General features: G+C 41.6%; 2 protein-coding genes across 2 annotated transcripts; both read right to left on the bottom strand.

Annotated features, from left to right (window-relative positions):
* Positions 1–140: 140 nt before the first annotated feature.
* On the bottom strand, positions 141–15582 carry cUnh10orf71 (chromosome Un C10orf71 homolog). Its single transcript, XM_080869578.1, has 2 exons — positions 15162–15582; positions 141–13068 (listed from the first exon to the last, which is right to left on the bottom strand). Exon 2 carries the CDS (start codon positions 12855–12857, stop codon positions 1044–1046), a length of 11814 nt encoding a protein of 3937 aa, XP_080725704.1. The 5' UTR covers positions 12858–13068; positions 15162–15582; the 3' UTR covers positions 141–1043.
* Positions 15583–18029: 2447 nt separating this feature from the next.
* Positions 18030–24202, bottom strand: drgx (dorsal root ganglia homeobox). The gene is made up of 7 exons (XM_080868897.1): positions 24026–24202; positions 23780–23869; positions 22870–22970; positions 22228–22329; positions 20384–20556; positions 19955–20067; positions 18030–19848 (listed from the first exon to the last, which is right to left on the bottom strand). Exons 2-7 carry the CDS (start codon positions 23835–23837, stop codon positions 19469–19471), a joined length of 927 nt encoding a protein of 308 aa, XP_080725023.1. The 5' UTR covers positions 23838–23869; positions 24026–24202; the 3' UTR covers positions 18030–19468.
* Between the last annotated feature and the right edge of the window lie 863 nt (positions 24203–25065).

Genomic DNA, 25065 nt, shown 5'->3' with positions numbered 1-25065 from the left:
CAGCTGTATGGTTATGTTAAACTGGAGAGTATAGGCATGCATTCTCACCACAGCACCGTACATTTAATTGGAGTGTGTGGATCAAGGGAAATAAAAGAAGGCACATTTTCACACTCTCGTGGGTATAATATTAAAAGATTTAAACATTTGGATTGCTTCATACAGTAAAAAGGACACAAAATAAATGCCATCAACAAAGTGTTATTTTCCTTTATCTCTCAGGACATATTACTGCACATTACAATAGCACATTGTAATTGTCTTATGCAATCATAAAAAGACTCTTCATTTTGAATCACTCAGGCCCAGGGTACATTTCAGAAGTCAGAACAAGATGTCATTATATTACATTATATTATGGTTGTAAAATAAAATCAGCCTCTTGCATGAACCTTTTTATCTTTTCCTTTTGGGTTATTTCTAACTTTTACAAAGAGGTTTAAAATACACCGTGATGAGAAATTATTAATCGATTATTATCTGATTCAGCCCATTTCACGCTACTGTTTCACAGCAACCAAACAATTTTTACAAACATTCAGCTATAAAAATAGACTACTGTATGATATTAATTCTTAAAAACAGCAACAGCCACATCACCATTTTTTCACTTCATACATGGCTGAATTAAAAAACTATGCTTCTGAATCTCAAAATCTCCAATTTGTGCTTAAAGGTAAAGCAGGCTTGTCAGTAGCAAAAGTTTTTCCAAACAACTTTTGATATACCGTATGATATATAATAAAATGCAGTTAGGTTGAACAGGCAGTGCTAATGACACTGTTTACACAAGAAGCATAGCTTAGCTTCTCACATTCAAAGTCAAATGGAATGGTGAACTCTGTAAAACAAGTAAATCAACAGCGAATCTCCAAAAGCAGAAACAATATAACAGTTTGCTATAGAGACTTATTAAAACTACAAACCAAAAACATTCTGAGACTATTTTCACTTGAAAAAGTCATTTGCAACCACTTAAAATCATGTATATTATGATCCATTCACTCTTTACTTTATTAAATATTTAATATCAGTTTTTACTCTCACCAATCAGACACCTCCATAAAGTCCTCCAGTTCACTCATAGCTATTATATCACGAGGATTATATTGCGAGTGGGCTGAGTTATCATTTTCACAAACTGAGCTTCCTGCAAGCTGGCTGTTTGTGTCACACTCTGGGAACGACTCATATGAGCCATGTGTGCTGTAAATTGTGTTATATGTTTTGTCTTTGTCATTAACCGTGTCCATGTACGGGGTCTTCTCTGGACTGTAGCGATGCCCTTCAGAGTTTTGTCCCAGTTCAAAAGCCTGATGACCAGGCTGCTGGTTCTGGTGGAGAGTTGCAGGAACCTGCGACTTGTTGGGATGCAGGGAATTGATACTTGCAGGCTGGTAGTGTTGGGGATAACCGTGGGACCCTTGATAAAGCACAAAGGGTTTGCCAGCAGGAAAAGTCTGAGAGAAGGGCTGTTGCTGGGACTTGATCTGCATCTCAGGCTGTGGGCATGTTTGCTGGGGTTGAGGTTGTGAGATGCTCTTGCCAGACTCGCGCACATTCAGTTGGATATACTTTCCTGTCTGTGGGTCAAAGAAAGTCTTCTTTTTCACTTGAACAGGCAGGTCCACTACAAAATACTGACCAGAACCGGGGTCTTGCAGCACCTTGCGCTGGGTCAGAGGGTAGGCCTGGGGATAGCTTGACTCTACATGATACTGTGTCACTGGAGCTGGGTGGTGGGCTTGGTGGAAAGTGGGAGAAGAGGGAACATGAGCAACAGTCTTAGGAGCAGCAGTATGGGAAGCAGGGCCAGTAGCATAATGAGACACACCAGGGAGGGAAACGGCGGCAGTATGAGGGATAGAAATAGGACCAGTGGCATGAGGGGAAGCGTGGAAAGAGTGGTGTTCTGTATGGGTGGAAGGCAAGCTGGACCCTGACACAGGAGCATTAGCAAGGGAGACAGGTGAGGAAAAATGAGGGGAAGCCATAGCATGGCGATTAGAGGATCGTACCTCAGTGGATGAAGAGGAACGAATAGTGGAGACATCTTTCTCAACTCCAGAAAGGCTGTCTGCGCCAACTTTGGACAACTCTTTCTTCATTCTCCGGGTAGTTAGCCTTTGAGCCCTCCGTAGGGCTTTCTCGCTCTTTGGGGGAACAGCTGGAGGCTTGCCCAAAGAACGGGACACATCACTGCTGAAGCTACATGCTGATTCTGGTCTCTCGTAGTCATAAAGACCTCGTATGTCTGCAAGGTCTGCTGCACTGGTGGCAAAACTTTCCACATCTTCAGACATATTGCTGATAAGAGAGCGTGAGTCATCTTCCTCCATAGCAATGCTTCTCCTGGAATAGGGCCTATAATGAGGGATAGGGGCTGAGTGATCCTGTGGTGAAGATGCTGACTGGAAAGTTGAAGATTCACTGACAGCAGTGAGTCTATTTAAACCTGTGTGATGCTGGACAGGAGTTCCAGCACTGTGTCTTATTTTCTCCTGTCCTTCCTCTCTTTTCTCTAATCCCCTGTCACTGGGTGAACCCACCCGGACATCGTCTCCAAAGCTCTTATAGAATCGTGGCTTAACCGATTTGGTGGAAGCGGAACCTCTGAAGGTGTTGTCCTTTACTCTGAACATTAAGGGCTTGACTCCTAGAGCAGGTGAGGAAGTGTTGGATCGGGGCAGAGATGGAGCTGGAGATGCAGGGGCATGGGGTCTATAAGATCTCGTGTGGGACCCGTGGGACTCAGTTGACTCATTTTCTGATAGATTGTTTCTTTGTTGGGAGGGTGAAGGGGAGCATAGTTGCCGTTCTCTTTGTTTTGTCTCTGATTCTGTTGAAGTAATGGCATAGTACTGGAGAGCATCCACCTGTGCTACTCTTTTTTCCTCTCTCCGATTATCTCTCACCTTCTCACTGTCAGCTGTTACCTTTTCTTCTTCCCTCTTGTTAGCCTTGATGTTATTCTCTCTTTGAGCTAGCATGCCTTCTTTTTCCACTCTCATCTCATTTTTCAGTGCTTCTTGGCTGTTTTCATGAAGTTTAGGTCTCTCGTTGGCTTGCTTTTCTTCCTTTATGATGTTTACTCTTTCTACAGCTCTTATTTCTGCCTCCCCTGTTTGAGTTCTCATCCATTCTTCCTTTTTCTGCCTTTGTCTCTTTTGCTCTTCCATTTGTATCTGTTCAATCCTTTCCTCTTCTGAAATATGCAAAACTTTATCTCCTTCTCTTGGTTTTCTTTTATTGTCTGCCTCAGTATTGGCAAGTATCTTCTCCTCAATCTGTCGTTGTTCCTCAATCAAAGCTGCTTTCCTCTGTTGAATCTCCTGAAATGCTCTCCTTTGTTGCTCTCTTTGAGCTACTCTCATCTGTAGCTCTTCTTCTGCAGCTCTCTGTAGCTTTTCTTGTGTAGTTTTCCTCTGTTGCTCTTCTTGTGCAGCTCTTCTTTTCAGTTCTTCGGCAGCCCTTTGTTTTTCTTGTGCTACTCTCAGTTGCTCTTCATGCACAGCTCTTCTTTGTTGCTCGTCTTGTGCAGCTCTCCTTTGTTGCTCTTCTTGTGCAGCTCTCCTTTGTTGCTCTTCTTGTGCAGCTCTCCTTTGTTGCTCTTCTTGTGCAGCTCTTCTTTGTTGCTCTTCTTGTACAGCTCTTTTCTGTTGCTCGTCTTGTGCAGCTCTCCTTTGTTGCTCTTCTTGTGCAGCTCTTTTTTGTTGCTCGTCTTGTGCAGCTCTCCTTTGTTGCTCTTCTTCTGCAGCTCTTTTCTGTTGCTTTTCTTGTGCAGCTTTCATTTGTTGCTCTTCTTGTGCAGCTCTTCTTGTAAGGTCTTCAGCAACCCACTGTTTTTCTTCTTGTGCTATTCTTAGTTGCTCTTCATGCACAGCTCTTCTCTGTTGCTCTTCTTGTGCAGCTCTCCTTTGTTGCTCTTCTTGTGCAGCTCTTCTCTGCTGCTCTTCTTGTACAGCTCTTCTCTGTTGTTCGTCTTGTGCAGCTCTCCTTTGTTGCTCTTCTTGTGCAGCTCTCCTTTGTTGCTCTTCTTGTGCAGCTCTCCTTTGTTGCTCTTCTTGTGCAGCTCTTTTCTGTTGCTCGTCTTGTGCAGCTCTCCTTTGTTGCTCTTCTTCTGCAGCTCTTTTCTGTTGCTTTTCTTGTGCAGCTCTCCTTTGTTGCTCTTCTTGTGCAGCTCTTCTTGTAAGGTCTTCAGCAACCCACTGTTTTTCTTCTTGTGCTATTCTTAGTTGCTCTTCATGCACAGCTCTTCTCTGTTGCTCTTCTTGTGCAGCTCTCCTTTGTTGCTCTTCTTGTGCAGCTCTTCTCTTCAGTTCTTCTTCAACCCTCTGTTTTTCTTCTTGTGCTATTGTTTGATGCTCTTCATACACAGCTCTTCTCTGTTGCTCTTCTTGTGCAGCTCTCCTTTGTTGCTCTTCTTGTGCAGCTCTCCTTTGTTGCTCTTCTTGTACAGCTCTCCTTTGATGCGCTTCTTGTGCAGCTCTTCTTTTCAGTTCTTCTGCAGCTCTCTGTTTTTCTTCTTGTGCTCTTCTTAGTTGCTCTTCTTGCACAGCTCTTTTTTGTTGCTCTTCATACACAGCTCTTCTTTGTTGCTCTTCTTGTGCAGCTCTTTTTTGCTGCTCTTCTTGTGCAGCTCTTTTTTGCTGCTCTTCTTGTGCAGCTTTTCTTTGTTGCTCTTCTTGTGCAGCTCTTTTTTGCTGCTCTTCATACACAGCTCTTCTTTGTTGCTCTTCTTGTGCAGCTTTTCTTTGTTGCTCTTCTTGTGCAGCTCTTTTTTGCTGCTCTTCTTGTGCAGCTTTCCTCTGTTGCTCTTCTTGTGCAGCTCTCTGTTGCTCCTCTATTCTTCTGTTCTTCTTTTCCTCAATTTCTTTCATTCTCACTTTTTCTTCTCTTTGTTCTGCTCTAATATCCTCTTCTTTCTGTTTGAATTTTGTTTCTTCATCTGATCTCTCTGCTTCCCTCTGCTTCTCTCGCCTCTCCTTGATCTTAATAGCTACGGCCTCACGCTCTTTTGCTCTCCTCTCCTCTTCTCTCTGAGTGGCTCTCCTCTCTTCTTCAGCCAGAGAAGCTCTACTCTCATCCAATATATGCTTTATTTTCATGTCTTCTTCTCTTTTTATCTCTTCAGACATGAATGCTTGCTCTTCTTCTAATTGTTTTTTCGTACGCTGCTGCTTTGCTATGATTATTCCATGCTGAGTTTCAAGACTTTCTTCTTTTAGTTTTTCTGTCCTCTCATCGTCAGTCTTAGGCCCCAGGTCTTTATTTTGATGTTTTTCAAATCTCCCATCTTGCATTTGTTGGGTAAAATTTTCTTTCCTGTTGCGCATTTGCTCCATGGTTGGATGTAGAGAGTCGTTAACTACAAAAGATGATGTTGCTGGTTGCAAAGAATGACTATTTGGCTGACAAACGGTTTGATCTTCTTGGTATCCCTTTTGGGAGCCAGCTTCAGATATTTGTATTGTCTGAGTTTTTGGTGAATGGTTCCTTTCTTTGTGTTGGGTATATTTTGCTGCATTGTCTGCCGGGCTTTTCTTCACTTTGGAATCTTGTCTTTCTTTTTCTCCCAGTTTGAACATCCCTGTTCTTTGATGCTCTTTGTCTGTGATGGGAAATACTAGTAGTTTGGGTACTTTATTCACCTTAGCACTCATTTCTGTCTTATCTGGCAAACTTTTCTCTTTTACAGAGTTCTCATGTGGGTCAGTAGTAAACACAGGACGTCTGCTATGACGGGTCTGTATTAGTGGAAAGAATCCTTCCTTTTTGTTGGGTGGGTATTCCTGAAAAGTATTTGCTTCTCTGTCCTCTGAAACAATTACTTTTAACCTTGCATAGTCTGCAATTGCTGATATCTCTGGTGTTGTGGATAGCTTTCCTTTTGGTTTTGTTTTAACTTCAGGTTTTTCTTGAAATGTGCTCTCCCTTGCTGGGAATGAATTTCTTGAACTTTGTCTTTCGGTTGCCGATACAGTGGAGTGGTTCTCAGTTTGTTTTCTAATGTGATTAGCTTGTTCTGCCTTAGCATTTTCATTATTATTCCATCTCTTCATAGATCTGTCTGTCTGTTTTGATTCTAGCTTATCTTCTGCGTCCCAATTTTTCCTTTTAGCATCTTCATCTTGAACTGTACTTGAATCGGTTGTTTTTCTTTTACTTTGATCCACAGTGAACACAAAGGCTTCAATCTTTCCTTCATTGTGTGTTTCATTGCTGGCAGCTGTTCTGTTTGGTGGTAACCCTGGAAGTCCCCTTCCCTCTGATGCATCTCTATCAGTTTTGCTATTGTACTGTGGCTCATTACTGGTTTCTGTTATCCCTTGTACTTGAAAGTAGTCTCCATTTGCTTGTTGTTCACTTGATTCACCCACCAGTTCCTCACATTTCTTTACTTTTTCAAGCTCTTCATTCTCAGATTGAGTATTCTCGCTTGTTGCATTGTTGCTATTCTGTTGATTGCTAAATTTCAGCGAATCAGACAGTTTTCTAACACTGGACAGCACATGTGTGTCATCAGAACTAGATCTCTCAGTGCATGCTTGTTCTTCTGTGCTTAAAGTGATAACTTTTTCTTGGCAACTAGATGATGTAACTTCTTTCTCTTTATTACCTTGCACTCGATCAAATGGCAAAGTTGCACCATCTTCTTTTCCAACTATCGCCATGTTATCCGTCTCAGTTACTGATGGTACAACTCTGATGGCGATGCTGTCAATGTGCACGTTATCGTTCTCTTTTTTATTATCCCTGATTTGGTTGTCATTATATTGAAATTTGTGTGATCCATGTGTGTTTTCATTTTTGAATAACTTGTTGGAAGGACTGGTGTTTAACATTTTTGGAACTATAGAGTCATGTTTGTTTTCCTCAAGTAGCGGTGCTGTTTTGCCATCTACATTGCTGATGCTGGCCTGATTGTCCACATTTGTCATATCTTCTTTCAGAACTTGCTTAGCGACCTGCTTTATCAGCATTTCAGCATCATTCATGTTGTTGATTCCAGTGTTCACTGTTGTGACAGCTAAGTTCTCATTGCTATGAGCTGTTTGCACTTTTTGTGGATTTTTCTCTTCATCTGTCCTCTCTCTTAGCATTTTATCTGTGTTGTCATCCTTTCCTTGTCTTGCTTTTATGTCCTCTTTGTGGTGAAGGGGTTGAGTTTCACCTGGCACTGTATTTTTAGCGGGTACAGTGATGGTACCTTTTTTGGTCAAGGTTTCTGGCTGTGTTTCCCCCTGAGGTTTTGTATTCATAGTAGAACCATCCTGCTGTGGATGTGTCCTTTCCTGACACATCTTCATATTGTTCTTTACTGCTTCTGAGAGTGGTGTTTCTTGCACATTTTCAGGATGACTTTCTCTAACAAATTTAGCCTGATCTTCTGTTTCCTGCGTGTTATTTTTCTTTATGACCTCATTTGAAGATGTGTTTCTTTCAGTTAATTCTAGACATGAGTTGGGAGAACACTTATCCAGTTCTGAACTGTTGTTCTCTTTCTCTGTTACATTCAGATGGTTTTGAGCATTGTTATTCCCTTGACCAGTGTTCACAGTTGGCTTTCTTTCGTGTACAGTTACCATTATTCCCATAATCTGCAAGCTATGATCAGCTGCAGGTTCTTTTTTCTGACCAAAGACAATGTTTAGTGAAGGTGCTAAGTCTACATAAGTTTCTTCTTTACTTTCAGCCTTTTCTGTCATCACAGGTTTGGAGCTTGCAGCATTGACACAGGTGGTGTCTGCAGGATCTTCTTCCTTTTTGTTGGGAATGTCAGCTTTTATATCTGAAGAGTCTTTACCTCCATCTTTTGGTTTTCCAGATATTTCTGCATAAACTGCTTTCTGTTCTTCTTGGTTGATCGTGAGTGGCTGCTCTTTATTTTGCATTGGTTTGGACTCCAGCTTTTGATTTTGTAGCAAGCATTCAGTTGTGCTCATGATATTATGAGTGGTGGTTGCTGCAGATTTAACTGGTATAGTAGCAGAGCTTGAAGGTGAAACAGACTTGACACGGTCCATCTGTACTCCTAAAGATCCCATCTGAGGTTTCAGTGTTGCATTACTGGGCATTATACTTTCATGCTTTTTAGACGCCTCCTGCGATGGCGGCCTCTGTCGTATCTTAACTGTCTGACTACCAGCTAATTGCTTGGAAGAATTTTTGGATATGAATCCATCTCGTATAGCACAGCCCTTTTCTTTAATTGCTGAAATTTCCTTTTCAGCATGAGCTTTTATCTTGGAAGTCAGAATCTCTTGCTTGGTCATGGCTCTTTCTTTATGAGACAGTGATTTGGGAGGCATAAAATGCTGATCTTTACTTGGGCCTACATTGTGCTCAGCTGACTTAGGTTTCCTTTCATGGGGTAGCAGTTTCACCCAATCAGAATCTCTTTGCTGTGAAACCTCAGTGTCTTTCACAGGGGTGCATTTTTCCAATTTTTCAACACTGTTGTCCTTCATGTTATCGCTAACAGTGTCAAAATTTGCTCTGTTTTTTACATTAGTTACAGAATAATTGGCACTGGGTAATTTGGATTCTTTGGCTGACACATTGTAAACAGGCTGACTTTCAGAGACTTCACTGGATTTAAAGCCACCTACTTCCTCTATATTTTTTTGGTTAGCTGTGATAAATCTGCTTGTAGGACTGTGTTCTTCTGTTGATTTCTCCTTATTTACTTTCTCAACTTTATTAGGAGGTAAAACTTGCTTTTCATAAGGACCATTTAATAAGACATTCCCTGTCACTGATGAATTGTTTTTGTCTGTTGAAATTCTGTTAGTACAGCCATATTTCTCTCTCAGATGTTCATAATCATCACTGCCTCTGCTGGATTGATCATTGTCTTTTCTGATAACTGTTTCTTCCTGGTGACGCTTTTGAACTTCCTTATCTTTCTTTAAGTAATTCTCTTTTTCATTTATATTTAACTTTAAAGGAACATCGTTCTTTGAAGTGCCATCCTCTTTTATGATGATGGCATGTCTGCCTTTCTCTTTTTGCTCACATCTCATTTTCTCTTTTATTTTGGCTAACTCTGCTTTAGCTTTAGCTAGCTCGGTCTTGACTTGCTTGACTTTATCTGGCTCACTTTTGACCAGTTGTGCAGCCGTTAGTTTAGCTGTGAGTTTAGCTGACATTTCCTGCATGCTTTCTGCTTTTATAAGCTCTGCTTTAGCTCGCTCCTGCTTTGCCCATTCTGCTTTTCCAACTTCAGGTTTAGCATCTTGCGTTGTGCTTGTTCCTGTTGTAGACTGCTCTATATTCACATGAACTGAAGCTTTTACTTCCTTTGCTTTTCGGAAACTCCCAGCTTTAATGTGGTCTGTTTGGATCTTCTCCACTTCAGCTACATTTGTCTTCACTTCTTTTGCTTCAGTTTGCTGCTCTTTTGCATGCTCTGTTTTTTCCGCCCCGGCCGTTTTTACATTAACCTTTTCTGTTCCAGATTGTTCTGTTTCTGTCTGCTCTTTCTTAACTTGTTCAGTGGTTACCTCCATTTGCTGGACTTGTGCTACATTGATCCAATTTTCTGTGGCCTGTTCAGTTTTAGCTTCCTCTATTCTCGTCTGCCAAGCCTGCTCGGTTTTTGCCAGTTCAGTTTTTATGTGCTCTTCTTTTAGCTTCTCTGTTTCAGCTCGTTCCGCTTTGACCTGCTTACCCTGCTCCTTTTTAATGTGCTCAGCTCTTGCTTCCTCTGTGATATTTCTTGGCTCATCTCTTACCTCGTGTACTCTGGTTTGTTCAGCCTTTGTCTGCTCCTCTCTGGCAAGCTCTGGTTGTTTTTTTCTGAACTGTCTTGTTTGTTCTCCTTTTATCTTCTCCTCTTTATTTTCTTTAATATGTTCTGCTTGGGGTTGTTTCCCTCTCTCCTCCTTTATTAGTCCTGATTTGGCCCGCTCTGCTGCGTCTTTCTGCGAATCATTCTGCCCTGCTAAAATTAACTTAGAGGGTTCTGCTTTAGGCTGCTCCACTTGAGCCCCCTGCTGAACTTTTGCCACCTCTGCCTGGGTGTGGTGGGATTTTATATGTTCTGCCATGACCTGTTTAGCCTTGACCTCAGCAAACTGTCTCTCCGTCATCTTCTCTGCTATTTGGGGGGCAGATGTTTTGTCTGGGTTAAATGAATTAATGTGTATATTATGTTCAGACTGTGGTTTCACTTCTGAAGGCTGAAGACTCTGGACCTCGTGTCCCCTTGGAATTTGCATATATTGTTTTCTTTGACTTGTTTCACCCATGCCTATATGTTTGTCTTTAGCTGAAGAAAACATCTGATGGCTTATACATTCATTGTCATTATATTTGTTATAATCCTGTTTAAAATAATGATCTTTCAAATCAGTTTTCTCATTACATCCAGAATGTGTTTGAAGCACTCTTTTGTCCTGGTGACTTTCTTGCCTTGTCTTTTCCATTAAAGTAGCTGTTTCTTGTTTCCATGGAGAGATAGTTGCATTCATGCTGAGCTTTTCTGTATCTTGGCTGTTTGTCTGCCTCCACTTATCCTGTAAGGAGACATTACTGTAATCATGTTTGTTGTGTTTGAGCTGCTCACATTTCTCCACCTTTGTGAATAGCCTTCCCACTGTTTCATTAAAAGGTTGTTCAATGTTTGGCTTGCTTATTAAATATTCTCCACTTTGATTGTTGTCAGCATTTAGCCTTGGTGTTTCTGTAGCTGAATAAGGTGTTTTATGTGTGTATAAAGCCCCTCCCAACGTTCCTACATCAGCCATAGTATCCTGCCTATAGGGAGCAAATGATGCTAAATCTTCATGGAGATTCTGTCCATTAGCCAGCTTATTGCCGGTGTAGTTTTCAGGTAAAAATCCAGTAAACCCAGAGTGATGAACCATCTGGGCTTGCATCTGAGCTCTCTGGTAATCGCTTAAAGAGTATTCTGCATATTGGCCTGTAGTTGCCATTACAGGTTGAGAATTTGACATTGTAAGTGACAGTTCTGGGATGCGATACTGGTTCATAGCAGCATTTGTCCTGCTGGATTCTTGTAGCTGTGAAAATTGAATTTCTGAATCTGGAAATTCAGGGATATCTATCACAGTATCTCTAGACTCGTGCATTGGTGGCTGTTTGTTGTTCTCAGACGTCTCCGCTGCTTTAAATTTGGTAGGACTGTAGGTGCTTTTTACTCGTTTTCTGTTGTCTTTGAGATTGAAGAGCAGACTCGTGGCTCTGGATTTGTAGGTGGACATCCTAATGTCGGGAGTCACACCCCTGCTTTCAGCTCGTACTGGAGAATGCTCTACAGGTTGAGGAGAAGTTGCATAATGTTGGAGATCAGAAGAAACAGCTTCTTGATGTGCATGGACCAGAGGTGTCAGCAGCTGGCTGATGTTAAATGGCGTGGTGCTTGTGTTACTGCCAATAGCGTTAGGTGCCACTGTTACTGCATTATTGCCAGGACTTACATTTTCTTTTCTGTAAAGTACTGTTTGTTGGTTTTCTGTCACTTCCGTAGTAATATTTTGCTCTGCCATCATTTTGATTTTCTGCTGGAGGGCTTTGACAGAGCTGATGGTGTCCCTCACACGTCGAGACATCTCAATGGTGGGTGATGCAGTCGATGGGCGATGGGACGGAAGCCTGTTGGTTCCCACACTCTGGCTTCTTTTTCTGTACGGGTAATTACCTGCCAACTCTGACTCACAGCGTTTCTCCACAGCTGAAGCGTTCTGTAGCACTGTAGATGTCGAGGTGGAACGTGGAAGAGATGGTGAAATCATGGGTGCCAAGTTACTCCTTGGCCGTCTGATACCTGTATAATGACCCTGTGGTTGACCCATCTGTGAAGGCTCCTTGTACATAGGTGTCTCATACCATTTAGCGAACTCGGAACGGTGCATAAAGCCTGAGATTTGTCCTTGCTGGAAGGGAAACCTGTTATGGTCCCTCCACACCTTGAAGGGACTAAACTCGCTGTGTATAAAGACATTAGAGTTGCAGTTGACCTGTGTGCACATGCTCTGTTTATTGTGTGAAGATCTCATAAAAGAAGATGCAGAACTGTGAGACACTGCTGCTACATCAGATCCAAAGGAGTGGAGGTTGTTGTCTCCATATGAGAATGAACCAGAAGAGGGGAAATGACTGCTGTGAAAATTTTGCTGGTATGATGTAGAGAATTCAGAAAGTTCCCTCTGGATACTCATTAGAGCTGATTTGTCCCAGCTCGTCTCATCTTTCCACTCTCTGATTTTGTCATCCATTCCTACTCCATCCCTGTTTCGCTCAGAATTAAATGCTCTGATGAGAGAGGAAACTCTGGAGTTGCTTTTGCGTTGCTGTGAACTCAACTCTGTGGCTCCATTGCTGAGAAAGTTGAGCCGTTCCTCCTTTAAAGATGTTTCCTTTTGAGAGGTTTCCACAACGGAGTGCTGGAATGTGGCAGAAATCCTCCCCTGTGTCCTTTCTCCATGAACCTCCCATTGTGGATCTCTGTGAATCTCACCTCCATACATTCTTCCATGGCTCCAGTCCTGTCCATACTGCTGCACCTTGAGGCTGAAGTTCTCACGTGCAGCTCTCTTAAGTTCTTCCCTTTCTCTGTCCTCTCCGTCCTCTCTGTCCTGTCCGCTCTGGCTAAAGGCCAGCTGTCTGTCTCTCTGAGTGCAGGGTGAAGACAGACTTAGGTCTGAGTCATTATAAACAGCTTCATCGCCGATACAGAGACTCCTGAATGCCCTGTCTGTCAGACTGCAGACCTCACGGTCATTCTCATCCAAGAAGGACCCACCGCTGGAGGTGTCGCTGTAGCCTCCATCGCTGTGCCTTCGATGCCCGCCACTCTTTCGGCCAGAGCGGCGCTTCTCAACGGAGGTCATGATGCAGAATTGCAAACAAAAATGTCTGCCTTCAGTTGTTCAAACATTCATGCAAACATAGACCTCAAAATTACACACTCTGCCTGCTGCTGGAGCTGCTGCACCCAGAATTTAGGGCCCTGGGTCAGGATTTTGTAAAGCCAGTAGCTCCTACGGCATCATGCCATTTAGCTGGCCTGTCTCCAAAACAATCCCAGAGTTTGTTGTTTTCCTAGAAGAAAAAGGAAATGGGAAATAGGCTAGGATGAGTGCTGTAATCCATCACTGTATAAAACACAGTTTCATAACACTATTTTGCTCAATTTATTGCAAACTTATCCAAAGACTAAAATATATACAATATTCCCTCCTATGTCATTTGTTGTGGTGCTTAAGTTTTTGGTTGCTGGTCTTGATACGTTTAAATTTTCTTTTGCATTAAGCCACAATGTACTGTATGTGGTTCTGAAAACAGCGCTGTAAATCCTTCCACTCAATCACCGTGACCTTCAGAGATCAGAGACATGTTGTGAATAAAACTACACTGTTGCTAGGCGCGGCGAAGACAGCCTCACGTGAGTTATTTAGGGTAATCAAGATGCATCTGTACAAATTTAGATGGGCACGCATGCACCACAAATTGACTTCGCAGTGCAAGACAGAAACTGAGTAATCAGAGCTTGAAATGAGCACATAATGTCACATTTTCAAGTCACTAATGCTGCTGATCTTCAATCAGCCTGTTTCCTGTCTAGTCAAAGAGGGAAAACATCTTATTAGGACTTGTCAAGTGTGACACTGAAACTTTTTTTTCTTTACATAGGGGGTGAAAATTAGATTATAATATCCTTAAGCATAGCTCTTACTATTCTGGGATTTTACATGTATAAATTACCTAATCTACTGCCAGTAAAGTGCATAATCTGTTATCGATTTTTTCAAACAAACTATATGTCATTTAGACTCCTTTAAATTATCATTAATTACAAAGAATGTTCTTCTTTCATAAATAAACATGCAAAGCCTTAATCTAAATGAAACTCAAAACATCCAAGGCCACATGTAAGATCTAAGTAGTAGAACAGCTGACACAGAAGCTTTACTTTTCCTATTATTTACACTCATGAACTTCTTGTGGTGGGCTTCAAAATTCACTAAACTGAATTAGAAAATATATCCACAATTCTACAAATCACAAACCCTGGGTTATATATTAAAATATAGTTTAACATATCTGCAATAATGTAGTTTGTTTCTTCCCGGCTGCAGGATATAGGTGAGGTATCACATTCTTCTTCTGTTGTACTGTAAATGGGTAATATCATGGGTATATTTTGGTTAAATACTATGCAGCTGCCAAGCAGCCATCACCTTGCTCAGAGTACTCAGTGGTTCATTAATATCTTTTGACCTGGAGGCTATCCATCTGATACACATCTATAACACAGTTACTCACCACACTGCTGTACTGACCGACTACATCAGCATCTAATAAGAGCGACGCAGAAATAAAAAGAAGTTTAAAACTATAATGCAACACGTTTCTCTATTAAGCAAAAAAAACAAAAAAACAAAAACGCAGTAGCTTGAACAAGGCCACATGTTCCATGTCTTTGCATTGTCCCAGTACACTCACAGCAAGTATCTTCTTTCAGTGTATTAAAAGAAACATTGAGAAAACGATCAAAGCAATTAAAACATTTTAGATTTTTGTCTTCATCCCAGTCTGTCTTGACTCAAACAAAACATTTGGTATATAGAGAGAGACTTCTTAAAAAAGAAGCATTAAAGACGTGCACAATTTTGATAGCCATCCCTCATTCAGCTGCATTTTTTTTTTTTTTTTTTTTTGCAGTGGTGTCTTGTAAAACTGCCAGCTTGATTTCAGCCCATTCTTGCATGTGACAGGTTTATTTTTGTGCAGTGACGGGTCTCCAGCTTAAACCTGACACCAAAGATGACTCGTTTTCAGATGGGACTCCAATCCAGTCCAAAGGAAGACTGAACAGGAATGTCTCTGTACCTTCTCAAAGGATAACAGTAAATGTTTGCTGATGTCAGCAAGTTTCAGTGGAACAAAACCAAATTCTATAAGTGCAGCTAAACACTGCACAGTAGCTTCAGTAAGTCAATTTGTATTACCTTTTTACAAATGGGATCAGAGATTTTCTTATCTCTTACCTTTCTTATCTGTGTGAAAATCATTGAAATTCCAAGCTTAAGAGTAATGTTATGTACATCTGTTATGGTCATGTTTTTTGGGGGCATTTTTCATGTATTTCTTTCAAATATGAACAAGAATGCACACTGAGATTCTTGTCTTACCTTTGAGTTTTATATTCCATAATTTGCGCCTTGTTGTAAACTCCTCAAAAGTGTTTCATCTCTTTAAAAAAGCCTTTGACGCTGATCTGATCTGTCCCCTCTCACAACTTCAGCTCTCAGAAATCCAAAAAACCCCTCTATGTAGTCCACTGTCAGGTCTCTGAGCCGCTAGCAGGACTCGGGGCTGGAGACTAGACAGAAATAGAGGAGTTGTCCCAGGGAGAGTGTCCACCATGGGGGACCAGAATGAGGACTCGGGCTAGCATGTGGGTCTGTGAAATCCTTTGGTGTCGAGTGTCAGATGGATGAAACAAACAGCCTCTCAACTATTTATAAATCTGGACAGCTACTATTGGCCATTAGCAGCCAGAGCTAACTGTCAGTAAACTGGAAACGTATTGCAAGTTTGTGAGGAGGTTGCAAGATCTAAACCAGGAGAAAACACTAATTTCCTGAGGATGTGCTATGGTGCTGAGTGTTTGGGAGGGTGTATGGAGGGGCTGTAGCTTGGGTGCCCTTCTGGGAGACAGAAATAACTTGATTGTGTTGCACTCAAGTGCCACCTTCTTTGTTGAACAGAACTGACAAGCACTATATTGAGTGTCAACAAGTGGCCTCCGGCCACTTTGCTTGAATGAAGCTTCATGTTGGAGACCAAAATGAGGGAATTTATTTTTCTATCATTGTTGGGCTTTCCCCCCCCCATCTATTTCCTTTTATTTTTTGTTTGACACATCATGTCTGAGAGGTTAATTTTAACCTGAATTTTCACTTTATTACAGTACTCAAACCATGGCCCGTCTAATCTCCCTGACTACAGCCTCACTCAACCCCCAGCAGAAAAGGCCATAAGGCAAAGGAAGGGGAGGAACTGTACCTCCCCCTTTCACCCCCATAGCTCCTTCCCCTCCTACAGCATGCTGCTATAATAGGAGATTGCTGCAGCAGATAGTTTCCTGGGATTCTTGGCGGGTGCAGGGCTGGCCTGACAGGATGATGGACACACACACATGGGCCTTAATGGAGACGCACTCCTCCGCACATGCCCACACACATACACAGATGGTTTTACGTAGAGCTCACTAAACTTTAGGAAAGGCTGATGTAATCCCTTTTTAACTAATCTCTTTCCGCCCTTCTAAACAGACTCCACCCACACGCCCTTCTCATGCTCTATTTTCCTCTCCACCCTGAAACCAAGTCAGTCGCTGACAATCAGCTGTATGTTCCACTCATATCAATAACAGATGCAAGTTGCTGTCATAAAATCTTGTTTTGCTATTTACTTTTGGGCCTTTAATCTACGAGTACGGTCTTTTAAAAAATTGTTTTGATTGATAAACTGTCATTTGTAACATGCCTCAGTAAGAATAATCTGTATGTCATAAACCAAAAGGCTCAATTTCCCCACTTAGGTTAGACATGATGCCACTCACATCAGTTTCCTGCTCACTAAGTCCCTCTAGTGGGCAAATTTAGATTACAAAACACCCAGTTTTTACAGTTCTGTGCAGAAATGTGGACTTTTGATACAAACCTCTCAAGTTTTTGTACAATGCAGCTCTCCAGCTTTGCTTCAGAATAGCTTTATTGAGAAGCTGCTGGGGACTGTGAGCATTGATCACAAACGCTGAGGATGCTTTTCCTTCTGCTGAGTAAGGGGGAGCAGAGCTGTGGTTATGTGGCAAACAGCAGACAGGCACATTACTCGCTGCATTAAGATATGCTTTGTTTGTATAATCTCCATCCAGAAATGAGCCTAATTGATTCTAATTGATTGGGTTATTGGTCAGCTTCGCTGCAGGAATTAAAAGCAGAGACGATACTTTAGCAGGTTGTTTTGGCCCTTCACTGGACATAGGCCTGAATTCACTTTATGTCTGACTTTGGGAGCTAGGTATGTAAATAGTAAAAATTTAGTGTTGCACCTAATGTCAAGCAAAAGGAGCTGCATGTATGGATGACTCTTTCTTGAGTGTACGGCCTCTTTCTGTCTTATATTGTCTGCGTGCGTCTGTGGATGGGTGCATGTGCGCAGCGTCTCCCTGTTTCAGGACATTTTTTCCCCACATCCCTGCAAAAATATTTCATTACTGCAACAAAAGAAGCCCATTAACTGCACTGTAAGAACAGAGTTCAACTGCTGTCCCCCGTATTCACCATGTTTGTCTGCTTTTCTGGCCATTCTCCAGCTAATTTGATATAACAATGCTCCACAAAACCGCCTCAGGACTTTTTTTAGGTGACAGAAAATTATCAATGATGCCACATGCACAGCTGAATGTCAACACCAACTTGACTTGTTTATGAAATATTAAAGCAGTGAATTATGGGCACCATGCAGAACTTAATGATGATCGGAGTCATTATAACTTCAGCATCCTTTGTTTTGGCTAATGATTAAATTCCACAACTGCTGTATTCAATTTTGGAGAGACTGAATGTGTTTTTCTGTGTCTTTTGTATGAGTTGGCCGGATTACGTCGTCCATACTGGTACATTCTGGAGAAGAAGCTGGTTTGTATAAGGATATTGTGTTATCATTAGCCGCCATGTCACTGGGCTCAACATATTTGCTCTGGAGCTCTCTCATGCACTTAAAGATAAAGCATTATATGAAGGCGCAATGTTTTTGGTAATAATATTTGGGCCATTTTTAGATCCAGGAGAGCAGTCGCTACATAATGCAATATTTCTATACCTGCAGTGTTTTATGATATCAAATATGTAAAATTAAAAAAAGGGCCTCCAGTTGAAACTTTTGTCTAAATTTGGGGATTTTCTCTGAAAATGTAAGACGAATGTTGCATGGGTTCATAGAAATTAAAAATCCTACCAAAAAGTCTTAAAGTCACAATCAGTAAAAGATTCACTTTATTGGTATAGTTTTCAGATATTTACAACATGCACACATAATGGTGTGAAAAAAAAGAAGAAAAAGATGATCTGTGTACAACCTGGCACGACTTCTGACATTATCTCCCTCTCCTGTGTCACCAGGGTGTCGCCTCATCAATTATTGAACCACTACTTCATGGTAATACATAATTTCTTATCAATTATTCATGATAATGTGTGTGTAGTTTACTTAATTGTGTTATTGACTATCAAAAGTAATTTCCTGAAAATCCTCAAGGACGCAAATTGAATCAGCAACTACTGGTTGTGTGCACTGCGGTTAAGTATTCTCAGTCTGATCAGTCGATCTTATAGTCAAGAGTCATTCTAGTGAGGGGAGATATTTAAGAATAATGAATCAACAAATATATTGCCCGTGATAAACTACGTTGTGAAGAGCCCTGAGGTGATGACAGATGATATTTTTTCAAATGTAAATCCAACATTAACAAATAGCATATATCATCTTTAATGGGGTTTATTAAAAATAAAAATAAAAAAAAGGCTCGCAGAGAGGAGGGGTGAGCGCAAGCGTTCCTAAAAGTAAATAAATAATAAGAGTCACGAATGCTCTCCTCTCCCAGCTTTAAAGGAAGCTGATAAATAATGTATTAGAACAGATGGCTGGAGCGAGAGGCAACAGGAGAGGAACATGAGCGAGTACATCTTTAATTGTTTTAAAGAACATGTCACAACAGGACTGGTGTGTTCCCTGTCTGCTGGCACTACAGATGTGCTAACAGAGTGGAAGGGACAACTGCCGCTCTCTCGCTGAGTCTGCTTTAGCCTGCCTGGGGTTCACACATAGTCTAGCACATGTACACATTTACACTTAAAATGCCTGATTAATATTAAAGTGCACTTTCACTTTTAAACTCAAAAGAATGAGAGGCGATTGCTTGACCTGATGCCATAAACAATATATTGCCCAAAATCCTGCAAAACTCTTCACTGTCCTGCCAGCCATTTGCACACTTACAGTTTACATGCATTAATGTTTACAAGGTAACCACCAGACCTCCTAATGAAAATGAGAGGAACAACATCAGGATTATTTAAATTCACATTATCAAATATGTCTTTGTCGCACACATATTGTATCTATGTAAGTCCATTGAAAGAGTCCAAGAGCGCATGAAGACAGATAATAGATCCAAAAACCACAGTTGTGCTTTTATGAGGGAACGAGGCCCCAGTTACTGAGCATTTCTCACAATCATAACTTACTGTCAAATAAATAGTTAAATGTTTTCATCCACACAGTGTGATATGAGAAAAGTCCGTCCCAGGCTGTTTCTGGAGTCAGTCATTTGTGCTTAGTTTCTCATACAGCCAGGGTCGAGTAGTTACAGCAGGCACAGTCACACAGATTTAGAGTATCGGTACATCCACGTTTGTGTCCAGCGCCTTCACTTTTTCTCCAGTGGTTCCTTAGGGCAGTGAGGGTGCTTGTCAGGACTGCTGCCCAGGACTGGGACCTTGGAGGCCAAGGTGGGACTGGAGCTATCTCCCCCTCTTCCGACAGCGCCTGACACCTCAATGGGAGGACCCACCGAGGGTCTTACCACCCCAGCTGCGCTCACGCCGACTCCTGACAGGACTCCCACGCTGGCACCTGGTCCGGTTGCTGCACCAAGCAGGTTAGCAGACTGCAGCACTGCCTCAGAGTGCTCACGGGCCTTCATGCGCAGGGCGGCCACACTGGCTGTGCGGTTACCCTGACAACCATAGGGTGGCAGGAAGGACAAGCCCATGGGGTCCGAAACGCAGCACGAGCACAAGCCATTACCTGAAAAATGAGAATCAGTGGAATTTGTGATAAGACAACTTAAAAAATAGATCTTCATCATCTTTATTACCATCTTTATTCATCAGTTAACAAAAATCATATTTACCTTTCAGAGTGGCGACCTGCGAGAGAGCCTGGGCATAGGTGGCAGAGTTAAGGAGGGTGCCTGGTAAGCAGGATGGAAAGAAGGGACCACCAGGACCCACTGTCCTGTTGATACTGGAGAGAGAACAAATACTTAATTAAGTATTAGGAATTACTTAGTACTTAAATATCCAGGTATAACTTTAAGCAGACAATTTATTCTAGTAATATATATCTAGAAATATCTACAGCTATTTCCAAAATACACTAATGAATTAGAATTATTGACTAACGATATGGAGCTTTCTCCAGAAGTTAATGTTGGCTATCAGAGTTTTGAAGAAAAAAAAAATTCTAGTCTGGCCGACAGTGCTTCACAAATTTCCCCTTTAACAGGACGCTGTTTCACTAAGATAACTGTGACGACGGTCGTCTGTCTGTCTCTTCTCACCTTGGCTGCATCTCCAGTGGTTCTTTCTGTTTTCTGCCCTGGTCCACTGGGGACTGAGAGTTGATGCTGCGAGATGGAGGAGTTCCCTCACTCATCTGCTCTTTCCCTCCTTCAGGGTCCGAGCTCCCTCGCTCTGTCTTCCTCCACTTTGCTCTGCGGTTCTGAAACCAAACCTGCATTTGACAAAAAAAATAATATTAATTAAAAATGTGAAAAAATAAAAAAGTACAACAAATTAATTAAACCATAAATTAAAACTGGAATTCTAAAATGGGCCTAATGACACATCAATAATTTCAGTTTAATTCCTTGGATTTAGGCTTGTAATCTAACTTGCGTAATATTGAGAGAAATTGAAACTACATTAAATATATATATTCCCAATTTTTGAAATCTTGTTAACAGTAAAGTTAAAAGAAATATTCCCTACTTCCTTTGTTCTGTGACCTCTCTTATCAAGTGGCATTTGAACCTGTCAAAGCAATGCTCTGATTTCCCACAGTCCCTGACTTAGCCCCAAAACCTTCAGCATCCACAGAGCTGAGAGCACATATAGCCAAGTTCTGGTATCTTAATCGAATGAAGGTCAGTGCCTATAACAACATTTAATTGAGCAATTTTTCATTATCATATTTTAATGACTTCCCACTGACAGTTGTGCTGCCCAAGAGAGAGGCGGCAATGATGAAGTCGTTTATTTCCCTATTTAGTGATTGTTTGACAACATCAGATTCGATTAGGACTTGGTTCTAGCAGGCATTAATCATGATGTGTGAATGGAGGTTAGAGTCGGTGTGCATGTGCTCTGCATCCCTGCTATTGTACCGGGGGTATAAATGATGTCAACAGCCAAACAAAACACATGCATTCATTCGGCATAAAGAAAGGACAACATTTTGGTGGCAGGACAACAATACAGCCGATGGACTTATCTCACCCCTGCACCTTCCAGCTAGAAGTCGCGCCCCCCCACACACACCCATCTCTGAATGGGCTATAATTGCTCCATTAATCTCAATTTGCGGCGTGCTCTTAATGCGGGGGAGGCCCATTGACACTTTACACACAAAAAAGAGGGGGGGCAACAACACTACAACAGAAAGGAAATTTATTTTCTAATAATAATGTAAGTTTAATATCCCTGCATACTGCGGTGGATTCATGTTCAGATTTAATAATAGGAATGTGGTAATCGGATTAGGAGGGGAATAATTTGTTTACAATCCCTAATTTACAGCGCTGGATTCCATTATCAACCCAGCCATTGGGTTTAAGCGATAGTAAGATGACCCTGGGGAACAAAAGGCAAACTATTATATTTCCCACAATTAGATCTGCGCGCACAACAAAACCCAAAAGCAAATCTGGAATGCAGGAAATTACATACAGGACACATAACTTAATTACATCTGGCCAAGTTTATAACCGCGCATATGTGCAGGGCAGGAACGGAATATAAATTGGCACATTTAAGGTGCATGCTTGCCCATTTTTTTCTTTTATGTACGCGCGTGTGTGTGATAGGATCAGGGAGATAGGAAAGGGGAGTTGTGGAGGCTACGGACTTTGCCCTCTTTTAAAACACGTTTTTTCTCTCTCTCTTTTCTGGCTGTGTCACGAGAACGAGATCTGCGCGGATGATGTATTCCTACCTCAGAGACGCGGACAAATTAGTGAAGAACATTATCGCTGGTTAATTATGAATGACCGATTAATCAAGCTAATCTAATATTCACCATTATGTTGATGTTATTAAAGTGCATAGCCGGAATGACAGAGTGCCTTAATTTACCCTCTCTTGCATGGTCAAACGTGCCCAGGACACACCACTGCTGCAGCCATACCTGCACCCTGGCCTCGGTCAGGTTGATCTTCATTGCCAGCTCCTCCCGCGTGAACACATCCGGGTAGTGGGTCTGGGCGAAAACAGCCTCCAAAGCCTCCAACTGCACATTGGCAAAAAACAGAGGGCAGACTTTTAATTATTAAAATGATTTGCCAGTTGATTTGAATATAAGCAGACTATTCTCTTTCTTTCTTTCTTTCTTTTTGTAAAGAGACATAGTGAATAACGCTAAATAAAGATGTCAAAGATTAGCATGTAATTGTAAGTACTTACAGTTAAATACACGCGTGACAATCCACAATTATAATAAAAATAATCAACAGATCTTTCGTCGTCTTCTATTTTCATATGATTTTATGGCATCATTGCCTCTGGGCTTTTGGAAATAAATTTGGGATAAAGGTTTTATTTTTATTTTATTTTTTATGTCTGTGGTGAATATCAGGGAAATTCCCCCTGCCTTAAAATAGAAAACTTGCCCAACTTTGTATTTATTTCCTCCTCCAGTTGAAAGCTAGAGCGCCCTACACCTGCTTTGCTTTAAGAGAAGTTTCAGCTAGGCCCATTTCTTTTTCTCTGATTTGCATATAGCCTATATATATGTGTGTATTTTTTTTTATTTGTTCTGGTAAATAATTACCTGTTGCAAAGTAAATGTTGTTCTGTTTCTGCGCTGTTTCCTACGTAGAAATCCATCGTCAAAATCAGTTGGGGCGTGGTTGCCAAATCCGCCTGAATTCACTGAAAAAAGAGAGAGAGGGAAATTGGAAACAATTCAATCACTTAAAATAATAATAATAATAATAATACTGCTTTAATAAGGAGTTAATAACTTCATGATGTATTTAGGTAAGTTCAGTGATAAAAGTGATAAAAGAAAGGCTATAAAAATACAAATATTAGCCAAAGCAGGCACATTTTGTGTTTCCATTAGTTGCATGAAACATTGACGTTAGGTGTCTAAGGGGAACCATGGCGGACTAAAAGCCATGACACCCAACATCTGTGCCCGGGACAAAACGCCCCTTCTGCCCCGGGGCCAAACCACCAGCTCTTCTCACCAAAAGAGAGCAGAGAGAAAATCAGACTTAACCCTTTACATCCATCGCTGAATTTGTGTGGGGAAATATACCGGCTGCTGTTTTGGACTTGTATAAATATTACCAGAGATGCAATAAGCAACCAACAATTTCAAGTTAAAATTTGAAAAGAGTGTTTTACATGCGATATTCAGATTCACAACCGAAACAGTTTGACTTACCTAGTTTTAGTTACATATTACCACGACATAAAAAATACATTTTATAAGTCGGTGTTGTTTTAATTAACAATTACTAACAACACATTGTGTTAAATGATTATATTATAATGATTTAGAGAAAGTAATGATAAATTCGGGCCCATTCTCAAGTCTCCGACAGCACACACACACTTTACGCGCAGAATCACCGCGCGCTGTCTAAACATCACAAAAGTTTACAGAGAACAACTTTAAGAGTAACGTTAGAAATAATCCGTAGCTGGAAAAAACAGCGAGACAGCGAACTTACGCGTGTTGGAGCGACAGCACTCTCCGTCCAGCTGAGGTGGACAGTGGAAGTAGAACATCTTTGCGCGCTTAAGAGACTCCGAAACGGAACCTGGAACAAAGACAAAAGTTTCAGCTTAAACCCACAGACCTAGAATAATGCAGATTTGTGACGGGAGCAACAAAAACACTCTTAAACCGTCAGCAGAAGATGCGGAACCGCGCGGGATTTGGCGAGATTCAAAGTTAATGTGTGAGAGCATCCTACCTGCGGTGAGGATGCTGATGTGAGTGAGTTAGCGCTTCGGAGAGAAGTGGCTGCTGCACTTCCACCGACTCTCTGCCTGGGAGTGTCCAGATCTCTCTGTCTCTCGCTCCCCCCACACTCTTTCTCTCGCTCCTGCAAACACACACACTCACACGCACCCCCACACACTACTCACTTCTCTCTCTCTGTCTGTCTCTCTATTTCTCTCTGGGAGTGTCCAGATGTCTCTATAACTGTATAACTGTCTACAGAGTGTTAAGGCTTTCAGCTAGTGTCGCAGAATCTCACGCCTAATTGGTCCTAATCGGATTATCACGGCTTTGTCTTTCTCACCCCCAACCCCTGGTGTGTGTGTGTGTGTGTGTGTGTGTGTGTGTGTGTGTGTGTGTGTGTGTGTGTGTGTGTGTGTGTGTGTGTGTGTGTGTGTGTGTCAGAGAAAGACAGAAAGGAGGAGAGGAAAGACATACCCGGGGTGGCAAACGGCAGCTCTGCTCTGGTGCCAAAAAAATTCATCACAAGTGATTGTTATTCCAGAGTCAAGCATATTCCCTAACCATAAACATGCACACATACCCACTGCACTTTTTATTTGGTTCTTTCATATATTAAAAAAAGCAGGATGACTGCTTTTGGGTTTTAGATTGACTGTCGGGTGGTTTAATTGCTCGTCAGGGTGTGTTAGGGGGTCCACTTTACAAGGGTTTGCGCATGTAGAACACTCACAAGGCCAAATTTTTGATTTTGTTCACAGCAAGGGGTCCAGCGATTTATTTCGCTTCCTCAGATAAATGATCTGCTGCGGGACCCTTTCAATTAGTTTTAAAGCGCATCTGGGACGGCAGAGCGCAGACGCCATGCGTCTCTGAGGTGGAGGCAAAATGAGGCTTCGAGAAGCAGCTGAAATTTAGAAGAGGAGTGCGGGATTGGACTAAACCACATAAAGTGCAGAAAATCCCTTCTAATGGCGCGTAATTGGTTCTGTAATATCATTACAGGCGGATAATGGCCAGTTACAGGGCCCCGCGCTATTAAGGGTTTCC

Source organism: Rhamphochromis sp. 'chilingali' (assembly GCF_963969265.1).
Source record: "Rhamphochromis sp. 'chilingali' genome assembly, chromosome: 20".
In the NCBI taxonomy this organism is placed as follows: Eukaryota; Metazoa; Chordata; class Actinopteri; order Cichliformes; family Cichlidae; genus Rhamphochromis; species Rhamphochromis sp. 'chilingali'.
Note: the sequence above shows the minus strand (reverse complement) of the source record. Positions and strands in the feature narration are given on the sequence as shown.